Source organism: Oryza glaberrima, chromosome 7 (assembly GCF_000147395.1).
Source record: "Oryza glaberrima chromosome 7, OglaRS2, whole genome shotgun sequence".
Taxonomy (NCBI): domain Eukaryota; kingdom Viridiplantae; phylum Streptophyta; class Magnoliopsida; order Poales; family Poaceae; genus Oryza; species Oryza glaberrima.
This window is the reverse complement of record NC_068332.1, coordinates 9,633,803-9,657,829: the sequence shown is the minus strand read 5'-3', so window position 1 is coordinate 9,657,829 and position 24,027 is coordinate 9,633,803. Positions and strand designations below refer to the sequence as shown.

General features: G+C 42.0%; 1 protein-coding gene and 1 pseudogene across 1 annotated transcript; both read right to left on the bottom strand.

The window, feature by feature from the left end:
• Positions 1 to 5,400: 5,400 nt before the first annotated feature.
• On the bottom strand, positions 5,401 to 9,064 carry LOC127778513 (E3 ubiquitin-protein ligase AIRP2-like). The gene is made up of 5 exons (XM_052305133.1): positions 8,759 to 9,064; positions 6,660 to 6,822; positions 6,335 to 6,401; positions 6,022 to 6,253; positions 5,401 to 5,796 (listed from the first exon to the last, which is right to left on the bottom strand). Exons 1-5 carry the CDS (start codon positions 8,845 to 8,847, stop codon positions 5,586 to 5,588), a joined length of 762 nt encoding a protein of 253 aa, XP_052161093.1. The 5' UTR covers positions 8,848 to 9,064; the 3' UTR covers positions 5,401 to 5,585.
• A 6,622-nt stretch (positions 9,065 to 15,686) lies between these two features.
• LOC127778760 (psbP domain-containing protein 1, chloroplastic-like) lies at positions 15,687 to 19,165 on the bottom strand (annotated as a pseudogene).
• Between the last annotated feature and the right edge of the window lie 4,862 nt (positions 19,166 to 24,027).

Here is a 24,027-nt window from a genome sequence, read left to right as displayed (position 1 = left end):
TGGTGTTCAGGTGTTGTGCTTCGGTCGGCAATGCTGCGTAGCAAGGTGCATTCCACGGGAGGTGAGGGGCAGTGTCCTTGCTGGAAGAAGCAAAGCGTCCTTAGGCAAGATCCCCGGCGTCTCCTCGAGGACGGCGATGCACTGCCTTGCCGCTCCTCTGTGCCGTCCTGGAAACCAACGATGAAGCAGCAACAGCACCAAGGGTCATTCCAACACTGGTGAGGATACCATCTCCCTCATGTGGCAACCGTTGCCTACATCTGCTTCCTCCCCATGGTCGGAGCTCCGCCTTCTCTCAGGGTAACGGCGCAGCCACCCACCTGATCCGACACCTTCCGAGGTCAGAGCGGTCGGGTCTTACTCTACCACGGCCGAAAACGGGCAGATCCGAGCTGCTCTTGCAGTCGTGGGTGTGAGGAACTAGCGATGACGGGGGAGGTGCACCCACGGTGGAGGTCGCCATCCCCGCACGGCTGCCGTGCAGTTCTTATGGTGAGTGTATCGAGCGGATCACAACAGCGACCGGCAGAAGGAGTCGCCGGATATGGACCGATGCGGTGGCATGCGAGCTTTTGGAACCACCACGCGGCGATTCTGAGCGGAAACCAGCGACTATCAGGCCGTTGCAGTCCATGAGTGCTGTTCGGAGAGGCGAAGTGGCATTTCATCCTTGGCAGATTCTTCCACCAGCAGTACCTCGTTGCGGATCTGCTGTCCCGGCTGCTAGTCCAGGCGGCCTTGTTCATCGCGTCCCCTGTTGCTCTGCCGGTGCCCCATGCCCCCATCCCAGCCCGCTTATCCGTCGACGCTTCCTCTAGTTTCATCTCACTGGTGTTTGTCCGGCCTGAATTCTAGACCTAGCGGCCAGTTTTAATTTTCTTTTTTTTCCTTTTCTATCGAATGGTTGCGTCTATAATGTTTTCTTTATACTGTTTGTGTATTCCGTGTAAAAAGTTGTCAGTTGTGGAGCCAAATCAAAATGGCAAATGGAACTAAATGTATTACTAAAATATAAAAATGACTTGTTAGTAAAATAATTACTAACATTTCATTTGTCGGAATTACAGTTTAACAAAAAGATGTAAGTAGAGGCATGAGTAATTATGGGTTTAGTAAAAGAATTACTACAAGTCGAAAGTAGATGTGGAACGACAATATAATAATCAGGAGAATAAACTTTTTTTTTACACCAGGAGAATAAACTTTTTACTTAACAATAAGCGTGCTTTTCACCTGATATAATCGCAGTGTAATTTACTTACTGGGCTTGAACGAGTAACGGGTACATGCCAAAAAGCAGGGTAATTGTTTTACTAGGCTGGAACAGAGAAGACTTGAGGGATAATATTTTTACTGTTCCTATTTTTACTAGGCCAGAACAGAGAACGGTTGCGGGGTAATTTTTTAGTGGGTCAAAACTTGTGGTGTAAATTTTTTACTGGACCGGAACAGAGAAGGGTAGAATGTGCGGGATGGAAAAAAGAAAAAAGAAAACACGGGATGGCAGGAAACAGAAAACGTGGATGAGGTGGAAAAGAACGGAAAACGTGGGGGTTGAGTGCTCTCAGAGGCGCTCGCTTTTCTAATCAAAGCGTTGCGCGTTTATTAGCGTGACCGTAATTATTGATCCATATTTAGATTTGTGGAGTCCGAAATATCAGCTTATTGGATGACTTCGTCTGCTACGGGCAGTACCAACCGACAGTTTCTATAAGTAGCAGTGTCTGTTGTGTTATATCAATAAGACATCATAATAGAAACTACACTCCACAACCCATGGTTTATTAAAATAGGTCATTAATAAATACATCATCTCTTTTCTCTACCAATCATATTTATTCTTTATCTATTATTATAAAGATATTATTCTCTCCCAATGCAAAACTTGATAGTGTCTAGTGCGTAGGTTCTCGTGTTGAAGCTATGTCTTGCATGAGACCTAATTTCTTCCTCTTTTCACTCTCTCTCTTAATTAATATAGTGCTACATAAGCTAAAAGACCTATATGGCAATATAGTTAATGCCATAGACACCATCCAATTAAAATCGCATTGCCATTCTGTTTCGGCTGCTCGAGGCAAAGTCCACGCTGGAGCGTGTCCACGTTGTGCGGCATGAACTGGATTCCATGGCCGTGATGGAGTATGTTTTGATACCGTAAATAGTGAAATTGTTGTGCAGTTTTGGCAGCACAACCTCTGTCGTCCTCTGTTCTTGCTCTGTTTCGACCTCTGTTTTTTATCTTGAGCTCAGGCGTTTGTCCATGGTGTTCGCGTGTGCTCACCAATTGGATGACATGATCCATGCGATGTTAGGTTGTACTCGTCTTAAAAAAATCAATCTAGAAGCGGATGTGATATTTTCTAGTAATTGTCTAGATTCTTTGTACTAGTAAGTGTCTCATCCATTCATAGGTTGGTTTTTTTCTGACAGAGTAAGTTTTTAAAGTTACCATTGTATTCTATCTAAAGAATAGGTTTTTTGGGTTATATTGGTTAAGTTATAACGGTCTTCTATGTAATAAATTAATAATAAAAAAATTGTTTCGTTGTGCAAATAAAACTAGACATGAAGCCTTCTTAAATTATCAAAATCAATTTTTTTTCTTCCTGAGCGGTTTGGACGATGGTTTCGTTCTACATGGTACTTACATGATCCTAGAGGCTAGAGAAAAAAAGCTAGTGAGCCTCACATTTCAGTGATGGTAGAAAAAATTAAAACATTATTTAGGACCCACATGTGAGGGGTACTTCGTCACACCAACCCTCTCTTTGTCCCCTTCCAGGCGCTTCTTATATCCACAGTAAGGTGGCACAAACAAGGTCCCCGCGTGGCAGCAGAGCTCAGAGCTCAACCTCTCGTGTGGTGGTAGCAATGCATAAAAAGCTGGTCACCGTGTCTCTTTGAGTGCCCACTTATTTAGAAAATAGAACTATAAGGAAACGAACGAACAATCTTTTAATCATAACCAGTTCAGATACGCCAGATCCTTATTTGCTTGGCCTCTTGTCCCGTGTTAAGAGCATTCTAATCTTTTTTACGGTTACAAATGCGGTATTCTCAGTAGGTAGGTGTACGTGTAGGGATTACTTATATTTTCTCGAAAATGCTTTCTGATGGACGTCCGAAGACATCAAAATATCGGACGCACTCATTCTTATCCAAACACACAGCAACCTTCTCCACCGCACATTACTTCCTTTATCTCTTTCTTCTATCTTACTCCATCTCTCTCCTCAAAGCTTCACCCTCTCATACTAGCTCTCTCTCCTAGCTACCTCCTCATTCACCATGGTGGCCTTCTCCATCGTCGTCGGCAGCCTTCCCCGTCGCCGTCGGCGGCCACACAGCAGCGGCGATGGGAGGCAGGGTGACGTGGGATAGGAAGAGGCGCTGGACCTCGCTGGAAGCCACACAGCGGCCTCCCCATCGTCGTCGGTGGCCATACGGCGGCCGTGAGGGTGATGGAGGAGGAGGCTGTCGAGCAGGGCAGCCTTGCCCCTGCTCCCGTGCCGGTGATGGCCAACACGGCAGGCACCGTCGCGCCAGGGACGTGGGCCGTGTCCGTCGCCGTCTCGCTCCTTGCCTCGTTGTCATCTACACCATCACCTCACCTCGCTTGTCTCCCTGTGCCGGTCGCTTGATTCCGTTGGCCGGAATTTTGTTGCACTTTATTCTATTAATTTGTTTCGTTCCATTTTGATTCATTGTTGCATACATCAATTCTTGGTGTTGCAATCAGGATGTTTGACTATTTATTTGATTGAAACAATTTTGCTTAAGCACTGAAACATTTTTTCTCTGCTAGTGAAACTTTTTGATTCATTGTTACATACATCGATTTTTTGTGTTTCAATTAGTACGTTTGACTATTGATTTGGTTGAAACAATTTTGCTCAAGCACTGAAACAATTTTATCTGCTAGTGAAACATTTGGAACATTTTTATTGAAACAATTTTTACTAGGAGATGAAACATGTGAAACATCCCTCAACAACATGGTGCAACACCGTCCGATGATTTCCACGAGATCAGACGTCCGATCCCTAGCAGCCTCCAAATTTTCTACAATCATAGTACTGAAACTTTTACATTTTTGTCCTTTTTGAAAACTTATTTTACAAATAGACCCCTGGAAAAACTTAAACCAGGAATGGTCCCTTTTGGGGCGCTAGAGTGGCTGGCGCCGTGCCCGTGCCACCGTGGCAATAGGGCCGACGTGTAAGGGTGACGTGGCAAAAGAGGGCACCAATCACACTGGCGCCGCCCCCTAGCACGGCGCCAGGAAGGCTGGTGCTGCCCTCCCCCGGTCTCCTCGGCCTTCTGCCTCGGGCGAGAGGCTGGCGCCGCCCCCTGCCCCCCTCGCCCCCCCCCCCCCCCCCTCCTCGGCCTTCTGCCTCGAGCGAGTGGATTTGAGGTAGAGAGATGAGGAGGAGAGAGAGGGAGAAGAACAGCAGCTCGCTGCTCGGGCTAGGACTTGGGCGAAAATGGGAGTGGGGAGGAGAAGGGTGGTAGGGCCCACGGGGTTTAAGGTCGCGGCCCACAGAGGAGGGGCGCGGCAGCCATGCTGGCGCCGTCATATGCGGGGCAGCGCCAGGGTGGCTGGCGCCCCCCTTCTGCCTATTCAGCATCGCCACGACAGCCATAGTGCCACGGTGGCACGGGCGCGGCGCCATTGTGGCTGGCGCCGCCATGTTGGGGGGACAGCGCCAGCCACTATGGCTGCCAAAAAGAACCATTTCCGGTTTAAGTTTTTCCAGGGGTCTTTTTGTAAAATAAGTTTTCAAAAAGGACCAAAATGTAAAAATTTCAAAATCATAGTAGCCCTAAACTCTATTCGAATAACTATCTTGAGCAACTAACCTGATCAGATAAATGATCCCCGGTCAGTACATGCCGACTAAGTTAGGTCCGACCTCGTTATTCCTTTGGTCCGAGCAGCAGTTGGGTGCAGTTGGCAACATGTATGAAAACGGCTCGGAAACCACCTCTACAGTTCCGTTTCTTTTTTTTTTTTCTGAATCAGAATCGAATGGAAACAAAACAGAGTACTATCCAGTTTTTCAACCTGATATGAAAACAAAATCGAATACTATCCAATATGAAAACGGAGCTAATTCGGTACTGGATATTTATCGAAATATAAAACCCCCTTAAACTGAACTTCTCAACTCAACAAATCAGTGCACCGCATTGTTATTTTCATTTATAACTGTGGGTCATCGTAGTTAGGATTGGATTTCTTTTAGGATGGAGTAGTTGTTAAGAGAGAATAATTATGTGTTCCAAGCAGGCCTTTAGGTTGGCCAGTCTAGCATGGTTTTATCAAGTAACTCGATGCATTGATATGTATATACAGATACTGCGAAGTGTCCATCATAACAAAGAGACCATGAGCAATACAATGAACTTCACCTGCAGATTTTATTTACAGTTGCTTTAGAAGTGTTATGCAGCTACACTAAAGTAAAAGGTGTTTTGTCAGAGGTGGAAAGACCATCCTTCTAAGCTCTAACAAAGAAAAATCTACAAATGGCTTTCTCCGCTTTCATAATTTCACACACACAACTTGTGGTGTTTCCAGATTAGAGTAGGTAATCATAGTAGAAGAAGAAAATATTATCTGGAAGTATAAGAGGCAAACTATCAATATAACTGTAGAAATGCCTCACATTTTCTCTTTCTAGAGTTACAGGATCAACCACATCATTGTAATTTGTGAGCACCCACAGGTCTCTTGAGCGAATTCGTTTAAGGCTTCCTCGGCAGAAAGGGCAAGACTCTGATCTTCTATACCTACAAGAAGAACAAACCAAAATTAAGTCAACCTGTATGACAACAAAGATATCAACAGAAGCCAGAGATATGTCTATGTATACAATACATACACATACATACATACATACATACATACATCCTTTGACTGCATAGTTCAGAAAAGAAAGGCTCAGAATATGTACCAAATTGCAAGCAGGTTGCTACTGTCAATAAGTGCAATTAAGTTGTGAAAATACTATTTACCAGTCCCTGTAGCATTTTATGCACATTGCATGACTGCAATTAGGCAGAACCATCTTGGTGCATGTCTCCATGCAAATCCCACATTCATCCTCCCTTTCCACATCCTTGTTACAAAGCTTCCTCCAATCTTCGAGCCGCTTCCTACTCACTATGTCTTTACATCGCCCTTTCCCTTTCAGGTCCCTCTCAATCAAACTACCCTCAAGCTGTTGAAGGATAGGGTAGATGATCGCTGGAAGGCAGAGATTGTTTAAGGCTATGATTCCAAATTAGACTTTTACGAATTACATATTACATGAATGTTACAGATTACCATAGAATTCTCTAAGGCTTGCACGCCTTTCATACGTTGATACTGAGCTATCTCCATCTGCATAAACCTGTACATACAAACAATTAGACATATGATATATGAAACCAAACCTCTTATACAACTGCAAGTCATAAAACATAGAGGGGCTATTTGGCTGTGATTTTTATGGCTGCAGCATCCTCTGTGTCTAGTGTGTGTGGCTGAGCGCACAGCCATGGCTACTAATGACAGCTGCAGCCACAAAAATGACAGCTGAACAAGCCCATAAATGCAAGCAACCATACTTTCTTGTACAAAGATACATACATCCATACTTCAGTGGTACCTTGCAAATGAGAATGTGAAAAAGGCCTAGATAACTGGGAAGAGCATAACAGCAGCCACAATCCAGCCACTGGATGAGGTAAAGAAAGAATGGCGCCAGTGAGCTGCACGACAACCTCATCTGCACACATGCTCCACCATAGTTCCTCTGGATAGCATTAGCCCTGAAATTTGGAAACAAGTCGTAAATCAACAACGACCAACCCATTATCATTAGGATTAATTGGATCCATGCCATTACATAACTACCGATTTAGAAAAGTACCATTACTATTCATGAAACCTGTTACATGCCATTGCAATTTTCTAAAATTCGAACCATGTCATTGCCGCTGGGTTTTCTGCTACCATCACCGCTACCGTCAAGGTCAGGTCCACTCGTCAGGCCCTTCTTCAACCTCCAGCCACTGCATCCTCTCTCCCCATTAAAACCCTAGTGTGGCACCTCCTCCAATTCGACTCTCTCGGCCATTCTCGTTCCGAATTGACAGAGGGGAATTACTCCCTCACTTCCTCTGCCATTCCCACACAAATCCCCCTTCAATAGGACCCCGAATCATCACCAACTATCACGCCTTAACTCGTCATCTCCATGGCCAGACATCGAGTTCCTGCCAGCCATTCTACCTCCCGGCTGCATCTCCAACGTGTTCCAGCAGCAGCAGTAGCAACAGCGCAGCACAATGAATCAATCCCTGCTCCTCGCTCATCCCAACAACCCGAACCCATTGAACCACACATGCACATCACCACATGAACAGCATGAGCAGTGAGGAATCCGCCTCACCTCCCGTACTGACACCAATCGAACAGCAGCAATGGTGTCGGCGCGCGAGAGCCATGGCGCTACTACTAATGCAGTAATGCAGCGGCAGCGACGACCATCCAATCCACATGTAGCACCTCAATCAGATCGAAACCGGCAAACCATCCACCCGACAAGCAGATCGACACACCAACCGGATCCATCCAGCCACACAATGCGCCTGCCGAGTGGCGGCACTCTACGCTCGCAAGTCGAGGCAACAGAGCAAGAGCGATGTGTGCGTGTGCGAGCGCAAGAGCAAGTCAACGAGGAGATGGTGGAAGTTCCTGTCACGCCCTGATGATAACCCGCCGGTATCAACTCCCGACGGTGGCTGGAGATTGAAGACGGGCATGACATTGACAGTAGACACGATGGAAGATGATATTAATAGAAAACCCGATGGCAATGGCATGGTTCGGATTTTAGAAAATTGCAATGGCATGTAGCAGGTTTCACGAATAGTAGTGGTATTTTCTCAAATGGACAATTTTGTAATGGCACGGATCCAATTAACTCTTATCATTAATCCAACACAAAAATGTCACGAAATGGATAAATGAACACATTCGCAAAGAAAAATTCGTGATAGTAAGTTGTAGATGTATAGTTTGTTTTTGACCTATTACACTCAGTCCCCACCTCAAAACTTGTTACTACCACTAAACAGTAGCAAGAGGCGGCCCTTATCATAGTAAATGATTGACAATTGAAGTTATTGATGAGTAATTTCTGGACTCCAGGTTGACTTATCATCCTAGGACACAGAAGAAATTTCCACTTTTTTTGGCCAGGAAGCAAAAAATCAATTTGCTATAATAGGGTTCTTCACAACTAAACTGATTCGTGAACACACTACAATTGCTCTAATCCATTACTCTCACAACACAGCACCACACTGAGAGCTCACTTCAACCACAGGGTAATAGGGTATATGCTTGTAGAGGCAAAGAACCTAGCAAGGGCCAGTTCAAAATCAACAGTAACCCTCAACACGAATTTCGGACGGCGCAGTCCCACGACTTACCTGGGTGAACTTCCCGAATTACCCTCCCGCCCAACGAAGATTCCCGCAGGAATCGCGCGAAACCGCCCCCCCCCCCCCCCCCTGAAACGCCGTACTCTCCAATCTTGCGTTCTTGAATTACTGCGGTTTCCGAAATCGGGGGGGACTTCTCCATCACAACAGTTTCGTTTCCTCCGAATTCACCACGAGCGCCCGCTCATCCTAATCCCCCACCCAAACCCAGCAGAAATCGTGCGGAAACAACACACGGGGGAGAGAGAGCGCTCACATGGTGTTGGCATGGTGGATGTCGGCCTCCAGTGCCTTGAGGGGCCCTCTCAGCGGGAGCTGCCGCCCCAGCTCGGACCTCTCCGGCATCCGCCGCCTCCGACGAACTCGATTCTTGGGGCCTCGAGCCGAGCTCCTCCTCTTCTTCCAGTCCCCCCCCAAGTGAAGAGGGAGAAAGCTCTGGAGCCTTAATGGCGCGAGGGGGAGGAGAGAGAAAGGAAAGGAATGGAATGGAATGGGGGAAGTGGAGAAGGGGGAAGACGAAGGAAGGAGGGAAGAAGCTTGTGGAGACGGAAAGGCCGATGGAGTAGGGGGGGAGACCTTTTTGGATTACACGACCAAATCTTTTCTTTAAAGCCTAGATTATGTGCTAAACCGAATACTAGGTCCATCGTGGCGATTAAATTAAAGCCTTTTTTAAAAAAAGGAGGTGAACCCAAGAATTTTTTTTTGATTAAAAGATTTGACGCTTCTCGAAGTTCAGTTGTAAAGTCTCAGTGCTAGATAAAGGAAAAAAGGGAGGTCTACGGTCGTTAAATTGTTTGGTTAGTCTTGGTAATAATAACCAATATAAAATACTAGAAAAGGCGTTTAATTTTTTTTATTAAACTAGTAGAGTGGTACTCCCTCCGTACTCGTAAAGAAAACTCGTTTTGGACAACGACACGGTCTCTAAAACACAACTTTGACTTTTTGTTTATATAAAAATATTTATTGAAAAGTGATATATGTATAATTTTATGAAAGTATTTTTTAAGACAGATCTATTTATATAATTTTTACATTTTCAAACTCAACAACTTGAGAGTTATTCATGATTTATATTTCCAAGGTTTGAGTTAAACATTGTCCTAAACGACTTCCTTTACGAGTACGGAGGGAGTATACGCTAGCACCCTACAAAATTATATATATTTTTTACACATTATTTTAAAAAGAAATTATTAGTTATCTTGTAACCTTTGATATTAAAAAATTAAACCTTATTATCATCAAATTTCATATTTTATGGTCCTTAAGCAGTCACACGAGCTCTTGCCTATTTATTTTTGCTTGGACCGCCACGGCTTCAATTCAACCTCCGTATAGTCTTAGAGTTTATTGTCTTGTCAAGTTCCATTTTCATAACTTTTAGAAATTTCGTCAACCACAACTACCCTACTTCTTTATGCTTGACCCCCTCCTTCCTCTTTGCTGGTGGGATTTTAAAAATCGAAAATTTGATCGTCGTGTGCATTCCTTCTTTTTTACTTTCTAGAAGTCCTGTCGACCGCCGTGACCGCGATTGACCATACTGCTTTACAGTCTACCAGTCGCCGCTCCTCGTTACCATCATTGGGATTTTGAAAATCTAATCTAATCGTCATTGAGGTTATGTTAGTTTTCAAGATATGCCATCAATTGTTGCCACACTAAACCTTTACAGTCCGCTCTCTTTATTGTTATTTGCCAGCTCTCAGCTCGCTCTCCCATGGCAACTATCATCTTCCCTACCCCTTAGTCGTCCATTCCCTTGTTCGCCTGCCCAGCCACGTCTCATCTTTGTTATGGTTGGTACATTATAAAATCGTACCTTATTATTGTTGGAGTTCCTTTTTATAATTCTCAGACACCATCCCCGCCACTTTACTCATTTGTTGCTCTTTGTCTCACTCCCTCATAGCACACCACCCTCTGTTTTGTCGCCTCTCCACTCGTCAACCCACGCCATCTATTTTCTTTATTTTTATTGGTGCCTAACAAAACCAAAACTTTCAATTGTCGGGATTACGCTAGAAGTCCCACCAGTTGTTGCCGCCACTGCATCCCTTGTGGTGAAATTTTGTAGATTGTATTTTGCTATGTATTCTTCTTTGATATGGAGTCTTCCCTTTTTAATTTATTTATTATATTTTTACTTTGAATGTTTATGATTGTTTAAGTATTTTGGAATTCGTAACAAAAATCTAATTTTGGAATTTGTTTTTTTTTCAAGTTTTAATTAATCTCGTGTTGGGTTCTACATGCCATTTTCTTTCATATTTCCATTTATTAATTATATTTTCCTCACTTTTAGTGACATTTTAATGTTTATTTGGTCTAGTGTTGAAATCCATTATCAGAATAAATTTTATTTTACTCTGAATTTTGATTGATCTTACTTTTCAGATATTTAAAGATTAATTGTATTGCTACAGATTCTTCTTGGTATGCAGCCTTCACTTATTTATTTTTTTTATGTTTTTCATTCGAGTTGTTATGATTTTTTAGTTTATTTGGAATTCATATTGAAATTCAATTATGAATTTATTTTTTTATTTTGAATTTTAGTTAATCTTGTGTTTTGTTCTAGATGGTCATTTCTTTCAATATTCCATAATTTTATGAATTTTAGTCAATTATGAATTTTCTTTAGTTTAAAAAAATGGAACTAGTGTTGAATCCAATTTCATAATTATTTTTTGTCATATATTTCAATTGATCTTGCATTTGGATATTTGAAGATTAACTATATATTGGTATGGACTTTTGTATATTTATATATTAATTGTATATCAATCTTTAGTTATTTAATTTTTTATCCTTATTTTAATGATCTATTTGGCTTTCATACTGAAAATCCAATTTGAAACTCATTTTGTTTTTTATTTCTAGTTTCAATTAATCACGTGTTGTATCCTAGATGGACTCTTCTTTCAACATTCCTTGTTTGAGTTTTTAAAGATTTTGAATTGAAATACTATTTCAGAATTTATTTTATTTTTTATTTAAAAGTTTAATTTATCTTATGTTTTGTTCTGCATGTACTCTTCATATCATATTTATTATTTTTGGGACAGTGTAAGGCCATGTCAACATTTCCTTTTTTTCTACAAAGCTAATGCTCACTAGACACCTAAACCTCAATATGCAAGCATAGTATTTATTAGCACTCCTAAGAACCTACATGCAAGCATGTCACATCAACATGCAAGCATATAGTAATTATATCTACAATTTATTTCATTCTAAAACTAAACATTCACATGCTAAATCATCATTCTCAAATAATTTTCATATTATTTCAATCCAAATCATTTTATCATTTATCCAATATATATCATATATCCCGCAGCAAAGCGCGGGGCATCATCTAGTTTTTTCAAACAAATTTTTACTCTACTAGAACCCATCCCCAACAACCCCCCCCCCCCCCCCCCACATTGTTGCAAGATTGCAGAAGATTACGAAATGCTCTAAAATTAAATTAAAGCAGTGATGTATGTATACTACTATCTTTACTGTTTGCCCTATTATATCTATGATTCAGTCATAAAGGGCACAACCATTTGAGGGTTTTACTGTGATGCATAAAGGATTTATCTCATTTGCATGATTGTATTTTTTTTAAGAACTTACAACATTAAGTATTCTTTTTCTCTAAGAATTTTGAGCAGTTTTAAAGAACCCAATATTGACATAATATGTCATTTTATTATTGTAAAATTAACATAATTTATGCTACTCGTCGGAATTATTTTTTTATGAACTGGCTTAAAACAATGCCTGTTTCATTGTATATGGTAGGAGTAAAAGTATTTACGGGGGTGTCCAAGAAGAGGAAATGCTCTAAAATCATTTCAACGTTTTTCATTCTTGTTTTTCATCACCCTCAACATTCTTGTTTTTCATTTCAACATTTTTCACATGAGACACGGTTCTACATTCCCAATTCCCCAATCCACCTGGTTCATTACCCTCTCCCCGTGGAAAAGAAAATTATCTCCCCCTTTTTCCTATGAAAAATAGAGAGGTAATAAAAAATAAGAACAAACCAACAAATAGAAAAATGATAAACAAAGCAAACAGCGAATCGAGATGCACAGAGAGAGTATGTTGCTGGCCTACTGCACACATATGCATCGATCCTGGGCTAAAAAGCAAGCGAGCAACCAATCCAATCACAGCAGGCTTGCCTCTAGCTCTCTCCTCGCTGCAGGCTGGCGGCAGAGGTAGTCAGGTGGAGCGTCGGGTAGGAGACAAGGTCGAGATTTGGCGTGCCGGAGACCGGGAACGATGTATCGAGATTTGGCGCGCCGGAGACCGGGAACGATGTATGGTGCTTGGGATCCTGCCATCGTGTGAAGCAGACTATGAGAACAGGACTGAATAGGAAATAATTAGAGCGGTACAAACATGTTAAAAGAAAAAAAAACATGGGCTTCGGCATTGGGCTGCAGTTAGAATTTGGAAAGAAAGAATAATATGGGAACAAAAGATATGGTATCTGGGAGCCGGAGATGTACAATACACAACAGACCAAACGAGAGATCAAATAAGATACAACAATGGCGGTGACGTACCAAAATACCCAGTGGAAACATTATTAATTTTTATAATAGTATAGATGTGGCAGGCTAGTAATTCACCAAGGTAGATGCATATTGGGCTTTAATAAATGTAACCCTTGTTAGTAGGTCTATGAATAATGTGACGAGTAATAGTTTTTAAGAAACTATGGGTCTGCATAAACAACAAGCTCTGGCATATACCATTATTGATGGTCCTTAAGTACCGAATCCGACCATCAAATCATGCATAAAAGCAAACGAAAGAATAACTAATGGAATACCAAACTTAAAGGTAGTGGTTATTACTAACCACTTCTACAAGTCTTGGTGAATATTTGTATGCAGGTGAAATATGAATGAAAATCACCCGTCATGCGATGAAATATACCTCTAGCCAAACAGGCGCAAGTACACAGATTGGAAGGTTCACAAATAATAGTAAAATCAACATATTTGAGGACAACCACCATGCACTCTTATGAGGACCCACCAGGCAGTGACCCAGACGAAAGGCCACGCGAACGGACTCAGCCAGGGTTCGGACGAACCAGGGGTGGCCCCCTCACGCTCAGCTTCCACGTGGCGTCCCTCCTCGCTCTCCTGAAGACGGTGGCACATGTCCCAAGGCACTAAACCTCTATCCAATGATGGTTGGAGGACATGTGGAGGCTTGAGAGGAGTTGGAGGAGAATATTCCCTTAGCATCTCCACTTTCTCAACCCATCTCCACACTATAAGTAGCCCCTCCACTCCTCACTTCCAATTGGCACCAACAAGTGGAGTACAACTCACTTATATATTTAGGCATTCCTCTAGTAGAGTAGGAAAGAGTGAGGGAAGCTCTGAAAGGAGTGCCCCAAATGTCGGAGTTTTCTCCGGGAGTTTCGGAGGAGTGCCGAAGATGTCGGCATTCTTCCAAGGGAGTTCGGAGGAGTGCCAGAGATGTCTACACTCTCTCCGATCTTGTACCTCGACGAATGCTTATTTTATAAGTATTCATGATCCCCTTTGGTATTTACTTTTCTTATTTTAATAAGATATATTCTCATTGTTGCGGGTTCATCGCTCTGCTTAGGTAGAGTACCTTAATCTTCTATAAGGATTCAAGATTAGGATAGTAATTAATAACATAGATGTGGTGTTTAGGTTAGAGGTAGGCGGCAGGTGGTGATAATTATGTCCGTCTTTTGTAATCCTCCACATTCGGATACACCATAGAACTGTAGGCCAGAGTCTCCTTGGCAAACCAGGGGTAAGCCGGTGTCCGAAGCAATTGATAGAGTTTTGCCTTAATTTAATTAAGATAAGTAACCCATAGGAATCCTCTATATCCTCGAGGTACCATTTAATTATTGTCCTTGGAAGAATCTTGTTCTTAGATTATACACACGTTCCTTGTGGATACGATACCCTAGAATACTTTTGGGTGAAAACTACAACAATATCTGTGCGCTTACATAATATTATGTGGTCATAATAAATACCAACAACGATATTAACATATCTGAATGGAATTCGTACAAAAATGTTTCAAACAATTTTTCAGTATTTATAGTCAACATCTAAAAAATTACACCAAATTACACGGTTAGTTATTACATTGTAATTATAGTGTAGATTTAATCTATCTAAATATTGGGTACTATTATAGCATGCCAGTTTACAAGTACAACACTTGTGTGAAAATAAAAACATGACAATTTCTTCATCCGTCCATCCCATAGAAAAAGGAAAAAGTGAGAGCATGTCAGCAAAAGAGCATTTTGAAGACATAATTGTGCAAGTTAGAATTTCATGTGAAAGACGGCCACAACTAGATGGAATTACATTTACTTGATGTTGGATTGTGCTTCAGAATTTAAAGGTATATTTATTGAGCTGAAGTTGCAAGATATCAATTTCAAGTATAAACCATCAGATGAGGAGTGGAAAATGGCTAAAGATGTTTGCAGGTTCTTAGAGGTATTCTATGATTCTAACACTGTTGTCTCTAAAACAAATTAATATCCCACCTCGTATCGTATCGTTACTTTGATAAAATCTATGCAATCAAGTCAACACTTGATCAAGATTAATCAAATGAAGATGTGTACCTTCGGTAGTGAAATTTTCTGGAAGAAATTGCTTATCTGGAAGGACTTCTCAATTTTTGCATTAGTAATCATGTTTACAAAAAAAAATGTGGTGTAATGAGGTTTTGAATTCAACACCCCTAGAACAGCTGTGTACACTAATGCTGACGCCACAAACCGTGAGAAGGAGCTAATGAAAGCGTGCACGGACCCTGAATTGGTGGCTGCCATTGTTGGGAATGCCAAGATCACCACACCTGGCCTCACTCAACTGAAGCAGAAGCAGAAACAGAAGGGGGAAAAAATCTGCAAAAGAAAACTAGTTCAAAACCACCATGACCAAACTCTCAAGTTTTGCACCACCCTGTTTTGTGCAGAAAAGCATTTTTTTTTCTCTGCAGATACTATGCAAATGTTTTGATATGTTGTCAGGCGCATTTGGAGGGAGGTGTCACAAGGATTAGCTCTCGTTCTTGTAAAGTTTAAACTTCTCCTTGGCATTCATAGCCATAGGACAGGATGCAATCTAACCAGATACGGCAGCACATTAGAACCAATTAACAAGCTCGTACGCTTACAAACCTTTTGGTGTGTCTTGTTATGTATGAAAGCTTACAAGAATATTGTAGATTTCACTTGAGCCCAGCTCCCAAGTCCCAAGTTACTTATTTGCCAGACTTTGACATGAATTTTGCTTGTTTTGGATCTTTTTGCTCTTCTCACCAGAGAACCTTACAAAGGTACTATATAAAATCTTACACACAAGGTACTGTATATGATAATATTATACAAGATAACAAAAAAAAAGTGAAACAATAATGAAGGGAATAAATAATCTGCTATACAAAAAATTCTGTTCTCAACTAGATAAAGCACTACCTGCTGTGCTCCATCTGCATCTTTACTGCTATACCGTCTTGTTGACCCTGAAAGAGTCCATGACTCTCCTCAGGTCACCTTCTTCCTCCTTGAACACCTGCTCTGGCGACTGCAGCCGGAGCTCGTACAGCCGCTTGTTCTCGACACCGAGCACCGACAGGTAGCGCCGGTCCCACTCCAGCCGCTGCACCCTGTCTTGCGGCATCACCGCCAGCTCGTGTTGCTGGCAAAAGACTTTATGTTCACCTGCAAAAACAGTTGTCTGAATGTTCATGCAGGTTTTGTGTTGATTTCAAGCACCTCTGAACAAAAAGTGGGAAAAACAAATGAACTTTGCAGGTTGATTTTGTGCATTATGAATGGAATTTGTATAATCTGTTTGATTCACCTCAACTTCATAGTAGAACTTGCCATCGTCAGCAACCTTCGATGATGCTGATAGGATGTTCGAGGTTCGTCGAACGCCCAGCCTGGTCGACATGAACTCTGTCAAGTACTGTTGCAGCACTCTCTCTGCAGCCTTCTCAGGGGGGCCAAGATCTTCAACCGTCACATACTTTGACGACGAAGGAGACGATATCTCGACTGACATGTTCTCATCAAGGACAAAAGGGTCTCTGAAGAATATGTCGGCACCGGCTCCTCGGACCTGGATCCAGCTTTTAGGGTAGAGGAAGGAGTAGCCATCAAATGTGTCATGTACTCCCTGAATGTGGCACCGGTTATCTCCGCTAGTGTGATTTGTTTTGATCCGAAGAGGATGACTGTTGAAGTGGATAGCATTGTGGATAGTACATTCCTCCTGGGAACTGCAAAAATATTTAGTTTGGTTGCAGTTTCCAAAAGAAAAAAAAATGATTTTATGATGACATATAGTAGTAGTGATCAAGGCAAGGATAATCACATTCATAATTCTAAAATTTTGGGATAGCTTCATTTTGTACTGAAGCCAATTTGAGAAAAATGTAGATACAAGCTAGCACAAGCAAAGTTTCGGACACAGCAACGACATCAAGAACAAGGTTCTAGACAAGTTACTACATGGTACAACAGTTCAACTGTTTACTCTCTGCATTTTTAGTATGCAGTAATTAAAACATGTAGCTGTTACAGCTAGTATGAAAAATTCACAATGCACCTTGCTTCCGACAGGCATAGCATAGTGACTTATGTCATATCACCAATCTTCTTATGTGTCTGCTTGAAGATTTTCTTTTTCTCGAAAACATAGGAGGACTGCACTTCATTCTATTAAGAAAAAGAAAAAAATATGAAAAAAAACTGTACAACACAGAGTCACCAAAAAGAAAATAAGCATCTTAGCATTGCCACCATTGCTTAAAGATAACCAATGTTAATTGTTTCCACCAATCCTATCCTACACAACAGTGTGCAAAATCGTTGTAGGAAGTATGGAAGAAAATAGTATGCATAATTGAATAAGTTTCCGACAGAACCACGCTAGCTGGAAACTCTAAGATTATTATGGTTCGACCGTTTGAACATTTCAGCGAAGGTTATACATGATTTTCATCACTAGGAGTCTAGGATGTAGGGCAACACAGAAACTGTCAGAGTACAGCTTGCATCTTAGGATGTACAGCCTAACACAGACGGCGTCGCGATACGGTTAATGGAGTCTTGCTCTTGAGCATCGACTTTCAAACATGTAGGCTCTTCCTTTAATGAACACAAAAAGAAAATTGCAATATTGGGACTGTAAACATTGGGGCTTTGCTGTTTTGACACTCCGAGTGGATGACAAATGGGTCCATCTATGTCAATGAAATGTGGGTCCAGTGTCATTATAGCAAAGGTTAATGTTTGCAGTGTCATAATTGCAAATCCCCCGATGATGATGATAATCAGTCTACTTAGTCCAACTGATGAGCTGTAACAGCCCATCTTAACTGCGAATGCTGAAATTGTCCTGGTCAGTGAACCACAAAAAATGGTACTCCAGTAATTCTCAGTCATTGTTACTTGCATTCGGAACTAAAGCGTGCGTGTTAAGAGTCTTTTCATCAAATTTCAATCACAAGCAGGGTGGGCTATACATTCATGTGGAAATTTTATTCTGAAAAAAAAAGGTCAATAATAACATTGTGGAAATTCCATTCAGAAATGAAGTACATTATAACCATGTGGAGAACACATTCAGAAGAGAAGAATATCATAACCACGAGGAAAATTTCCCATCAAATTAGAATTGCAGCAACAAACTGACAATGGTGTCCCTATTTCATAACTGAACTACGCAGATGTTCTTCCAAAAATGAACAAGAAAAAAGAAGCTCAGTATTGACAGAATTGAGACTAATACACGTCAAGGAAGCAGCAACGCAATTCACAAGGCAGTGTTTTTCAGGAATTAGTAAAAGAGTTAGGGAGGTCGCACATCGCGCAAGAAACAATGATGAATGGCCAAAACTGTGACCAAGAACACTTGATCAAGCCGTCAAGCGTCTAGAGAAGTGATGCAAAGATGTAAAAGCATCACATCACATCAATCAATATTGGCGGTGGAAATTTGACATGAATATGAAACTTGAACTTGAACTTGAACAGAACCACTACAAGCTACAGTTAGTGTTCAGACTTTGTGAGTGCCTTTTTCCTTGCCAATTTTTCCACTCAGATCAAGATTAGTACACTTATGCGAAAACTGAGCTAAGCAAGATTATACCTCGTGGTTAAATTAGGACTAAACTGAGACTCAAATCTCGCAAATATGTGTCTATGCTGTGCCACCACTTCACTCGCAGAATCAGAGAAGAGGAGACTAAAATTCAGACTGAAAGCTTGCCAAGATGTGTATGCTAGTGCCACTTCAGTCACATAAAACAAGAGAGAAAAAATAAACAAAACATACTATAACAAACAACTACAGAACATTGGAAGGAGTAGGAAAGATATCATTTCTTGGAAGCGCTCTCTCTCTCTCTCCCCGCTGTTCTTACCAGGGTGGGTGCCGCAGCGGCAGGAGAACCTCGCGGGTGGGGCCACGGCGGCCGGCCCTCGGCGGCAGGGAGGGCGCCGTCCTCCGCCCGTGATGGCGGCGATGGCCATGGCCGGAGCAGTGTAGCAAGAGGGGATGGAGTGGATAGGCAGCGATGGAGATTGGTGGGTTCGGCCGTTCGGTGAGCTAGGTGGCTAGCGAAGGAAAAAGTGCACCGAAGGTCCCTCAACTTGTCATTGAGATAAAAAACATCCTCCAACCACAAAACCAGATATATAGAATCCCTCAACTATACAAAACCGGTCACCCGAGGTCCCCTGGTAGTTTTCAACCCGGTTTTATCCAACGTGGTGGCTGAGTCAGCGTGGGACCCACATAGGCCCCACATGTCAGCTGCCACGTCATCACCCTCTCTCCTCTTCTCCCTTTCTCCTCTCTCTCTCACTCTTATCGTTTGGTGCTCTGGGCAGACCGGGCCGCCGGCCGACGGGGCGATGCGGGAAAGTAGGTCCGGCGGCCGGCGACGTCGCGGCGGCGGCGGCGGCGGCGACGGCGACGATGATGCGGGAGCAGGGGAGCAAGGCGGCGGCGGCGACGGCGGCGTGGGAGCAGGGGAGCTTTCGCCGTCGTCACCGAGGGCCCAACCACGATCTTGTAGTAGCGTCGATGCGGCGACGAAGGGGAACCCGCCGAGGAGTGGTAGGACCACGTCGGCGCCTGGCTCGCTCAAACTGCCGGAAGTCGCCCAGCGGGTCGTCGGACTGCTTCACCACCGCCATTGGTGGTTTGGGCCTTGGGCCTTGGGCTTTCGGCTTTAGGGCCTCATTTTGGAGATGACAACATGTTCGACTTAAAACCAATAAAAATTATCTCAGTAAATGAGGAAAGGAAAGACTAAAGAGAACTTACTTCTTTTCAGATTTATATTACTCCCCCTTTGAATATTAAGAAACTACAAGTTGGATATTTAAAAATATGAATCCTAAGAATGAAAAAGTGAAAGATAGAAGCCTAAAAATATGTCGCAAGTGAAATAGCAAAACCGTTAAACAATACCAACTATGTTAAAACGGATGACGCAGTGTTTTTGGTCATCAGAACCCAATAAAACACAAGGTGCAACATGCCGTGAAGAGATTGGAGTTGAAAGCTGTATGACCAAATTCAATCAGCAAGCTATGCTCCACTGAGCACCAATGTTTTAGCTAAACTAAAAATGTCAAAACTCGTACTGGTATTCACAAAACTGAATCCATATTCATGAATCGTGTAACTAACTATAAATCTACAATTAGCATGTACTGCACCAGCCATTGGACAAGGTAATGCATCCGAAAATGATTAGGCTCGGGCGCCCGATGCCTAATGAAATATCAAGCACCTTCTCAGCCACTCATTCTGCATCGCCTTCTCTCCAACGCCGACCTCACCCGCGCCACCTCCTTTCCCCCGCTGACCTCGCCCGTGTCGCCTCATCTCCCCAACCGACCTCGCACGCACCGCCACAGCCTACGCCAGCTTCCGTTGTGTCAACACCGAGCCCACCTTCCTCCATCGGATCCGCGCCATCAACCACCTACCACCATTGCTCAGCTTCCTAGACGTTGATGGCAGCTTCGTCCCCGCGGAGCCACCCCACCCCTACGCTACCGTCGCCGCCCGCGACATCGTCGACTTCACATGCCCCTTCTTCCCATCGTCCCTGATCTCTGGCACCACTGCGACATCCTCGACGGTCGTATCCTCTTCTCCCGCTACGCTACGGGCCCACGAAGACCGGAGGAGAGCACCGAGCGGTGGCCCTTGGCAACCCTGTTTTCGCCGGAGAGGAGGAAGATGCAGTCCAAACCAGGTTGTTGTTGTGTGTATGTTTCAGCTAGTGGATTTGTGATGTTTCTTTGTGATTGGATAAAATGTTGTAATGGATATTTTGATAGTGTTTCATGTTTTCATCTTTGATGTCCACGGGTTTGTTCAATGGTTCAAAATCAATGTTCATATGTTGTAGCGGAATGTTTCAAGTGTGATTCGATTATGTTTCATCGTTTTAAATGCTGAGACATTTTTTTTCAAGTATTGAAACATTTTCGTATAAACAGGTGAAACAACGTCTAATTTTTGGGGAAATATTGTAGTGGGTTTTTAATGTTGTTTCGTATCTTTGTCCTTGATTGATTTGGATTTGTTGGTATGTTAGTAGGGTGAATTATTGTTAAATTCGGTTCAGAATTAACTACGAAACATGCGCCTTAATCGTATCGACAAATACTGGTACAATATATTGATGACAAAATAAAATATATTAAGGTAAGAAATAAAACCAAAATGAAATGGCATCTATAGGAAACACTACAGACTCCAAGGACCATAAGGAGCTAGCACAATGAGCTCATGTAGGTAACATCATCTTCTGCAAAAAATGGAAGGTTATCTTCTCTTATATGGTCCCTTCACACAAGTTTTGTTTATTTTGTTACGGCTATCTTCTCAACCAAAGTGAACCTCAAGAAGACCATCTTTTGGAGAAGAACTCTGCTATACACACGAAGAAACTATTATGAAGCGCGCACGAAAAACTCCCTACATAAACTTCGGGGACACCAGAACACTAAGAGCCCATGAAAGATTCTCTGGGGACTCCCTACGAAGAACATATACAGTAAATATCTTTTATTGTGGCATTGACTTACTATGAAATTAATGATACCAACACCATAAGTTAATTGAATTGCCGTATTACCTCATAAGCAGACAATGCAAGGGTTCTTAAAATGCTATTTTAGTCCTAAAATGCAATTTCCAATTATGAAGGTTGAAGCATCAAGGAATGTGCAATATATTTGATCTACGGCATAAGAAATACAGTATTTGATATAGATGGAACTCAAAACATATGCAGGGACATACCTGGTCAGGACGCTCATCAAGGGATTATTGGAGATTGAGTTTTTTTTTTTTGTTGAGCCATGGAGATCAAATCATATTACTTAAAGATCGTGAAAAGATAAGGAGGAGGTTAGCTTTGAAGGGAATCGCTGACAAAATGACAGGACCACGTCACCACGTAGATGCACATGGGCCTTTATTAGTTATGGGCTTAAGTACTAATGAGAAGATTATAACATACAGGCTGAAGAAGCAGCTCGTAGTCACTCTTCGTACCTATTTCGTAACAAATTGTTCGTATGTATAGAGTTTTCCTTTGGAGAACAAGAAGATAGGACATGTAGAAAGATGGTTTCCGCATGCCTTGCTTGCACAAAGGTGCAAACATGGTAGGATAAGCATACAAACACCATGAGAATTGTAGAGCTTGCAGACCAGGATGGGCTGTGCTCCCTCCAAAGCAGCTATCTTTTTGGCTTGTATGTTCTATTTCATTAGATGAACCACTTGAGCATATATCATCCATTTTATCCAAATGCTTTGCTCGGCAAAACGAATTGAATCATCTATGACCTACTCTATATTTATTATCAACTCTTGCAATTGGTTCAACATTATGTGTAAACGAGCTATCTCTTCATCCTTTTCCTTTAGTGCGGTGGTAATCATAGAGTCCACAATGGCTGATAGAGTTGCATTGTGCAAAGATATCTGATGATGTAAAGATAATCAAAATTGTTCATGTTGGATCTTTTTTTTCAGCGAGAAATGAAAAAGGCACATAAGTTAGGAAACTTCATTATAAAATTAGATCTAGAGCAGCGAACAAACAAAACTTACATGGGTTTGTAGAGCACGATCAAGTTGAAGACGATGTTGTTCAAGAAAGACCGAAAGTGACGAGTTCACCCAATCAGATCCATTCACATGGTTACCTAAAACTAGATCAGTTGGGGAAGTATAGGAAGAAACATTGGTTTGTTGCCTGAAGGCTGATGGGCATGTTCATGACCACGGTTAGGATTGTCCATTGTCAGAACAAACTACGATTGTGAAATCATTTTAGAAATTTAGAACATGGATTGCTTATATAGGGAGAAATTGAAGGATTTGCAATTAATACAGATGGATCCCACCACCATAGAAATCCCTACCAACATTTAATATTACTAGGCATTTAATTATATGAGAAATATATTACATACTTCCAAGAAAAGGATGAATATCCAAATCAGTCCTCTAAATTTCACAAAAGGATCAATTTTGGTACATGGCGTTTCAATTTATCCATCATAGTCCTTCAAGTTTTGATTTTAGTTCAAACTCATCCTTGGATCCACTGCGAAGCCACATGGCTAAACCTAATTAGCATCTCTATTGATAAATGACCCTCAACAGAAAGCCCTATCACTATAAATCATGGGTTGAAAGTAGGCACAAAGTTCACACTAAGGAACAACTAAGATTAACAACTACTAATTAAGCACGAGTCGAATGGACTATAACCTAACCAAAAACACTAGAATTAATCAGATTGCGAACTAAGGGCTAAAATTTTTAGGTTTCTTTGTGTATATAACAGAAATAAAGATATGTAGCTAATGATAGAATATCCTAATAATATAACCCTCTTCTAAATAAAGTACCTTATTATAGGTTTAGCACCAGGGCCTTCAATTTGTAGGTACAGCCCTGAACCAATAAAAATTTTCATGCCAAGCCACACCCAGCAGAAATGCAGCAAAGGTTAGAACTTCACAACTCACCTAGGCCCAAGGGGTGCACGCTTTCAAAGGGCGAGCTCTAGGGTAACCTCCCTGCCACCCTCATTTATCTCCTCACACAAAAAGCTAGAGTTTGCCCTCTCCCTCATGATGCCTGTCTCCAACTCTCTCGCAATAAGGTTTACCAATGTACTCCATCTTCACTGAAAGAAGTATAACTATAAACTATAGTCCTAGAATACATTGCACTAGGTTCAATAGTAAAAATCTACGCACCTCTTACAACAGTTTTTAAAGATGAGCAAGTTCATTGGCAAATTGAGTTGATTGGACTTAAAAAATATCTCCAAGCTTCATGGGTAAATTCACTAGGGGCTTAAAATTTTTCATCCATAAACTGTGTGGAAAGTGGTAACCACCCCATGCAAAAGAAGAGGTAA

Bases quoted from the DNA above. Each gene is read 5' to 3' on its own strand.
- LOC127778513 (XM_052305133.1), bottom strand. From the start codon at position 8,847: ATGCCGGAGAGGTCCGAGCTGGGGCGGCAGCTCCCGCTGAGAGGGCCC. The intron at 6,823-8,758 runs GTGAGCGCTCTC...TCCAAATTTCAG, and splicing joins ATCCACCATGCCAACACCAT to GGCTAATGCTATCCAGAGGA. The intron at 6,402-6,659 runs GTACCACTGAAG...TTGTATGTACAG, and splicing joins TTCACATTCTCATTTGCAAG to GTTTATGCAGATGGAGATAG.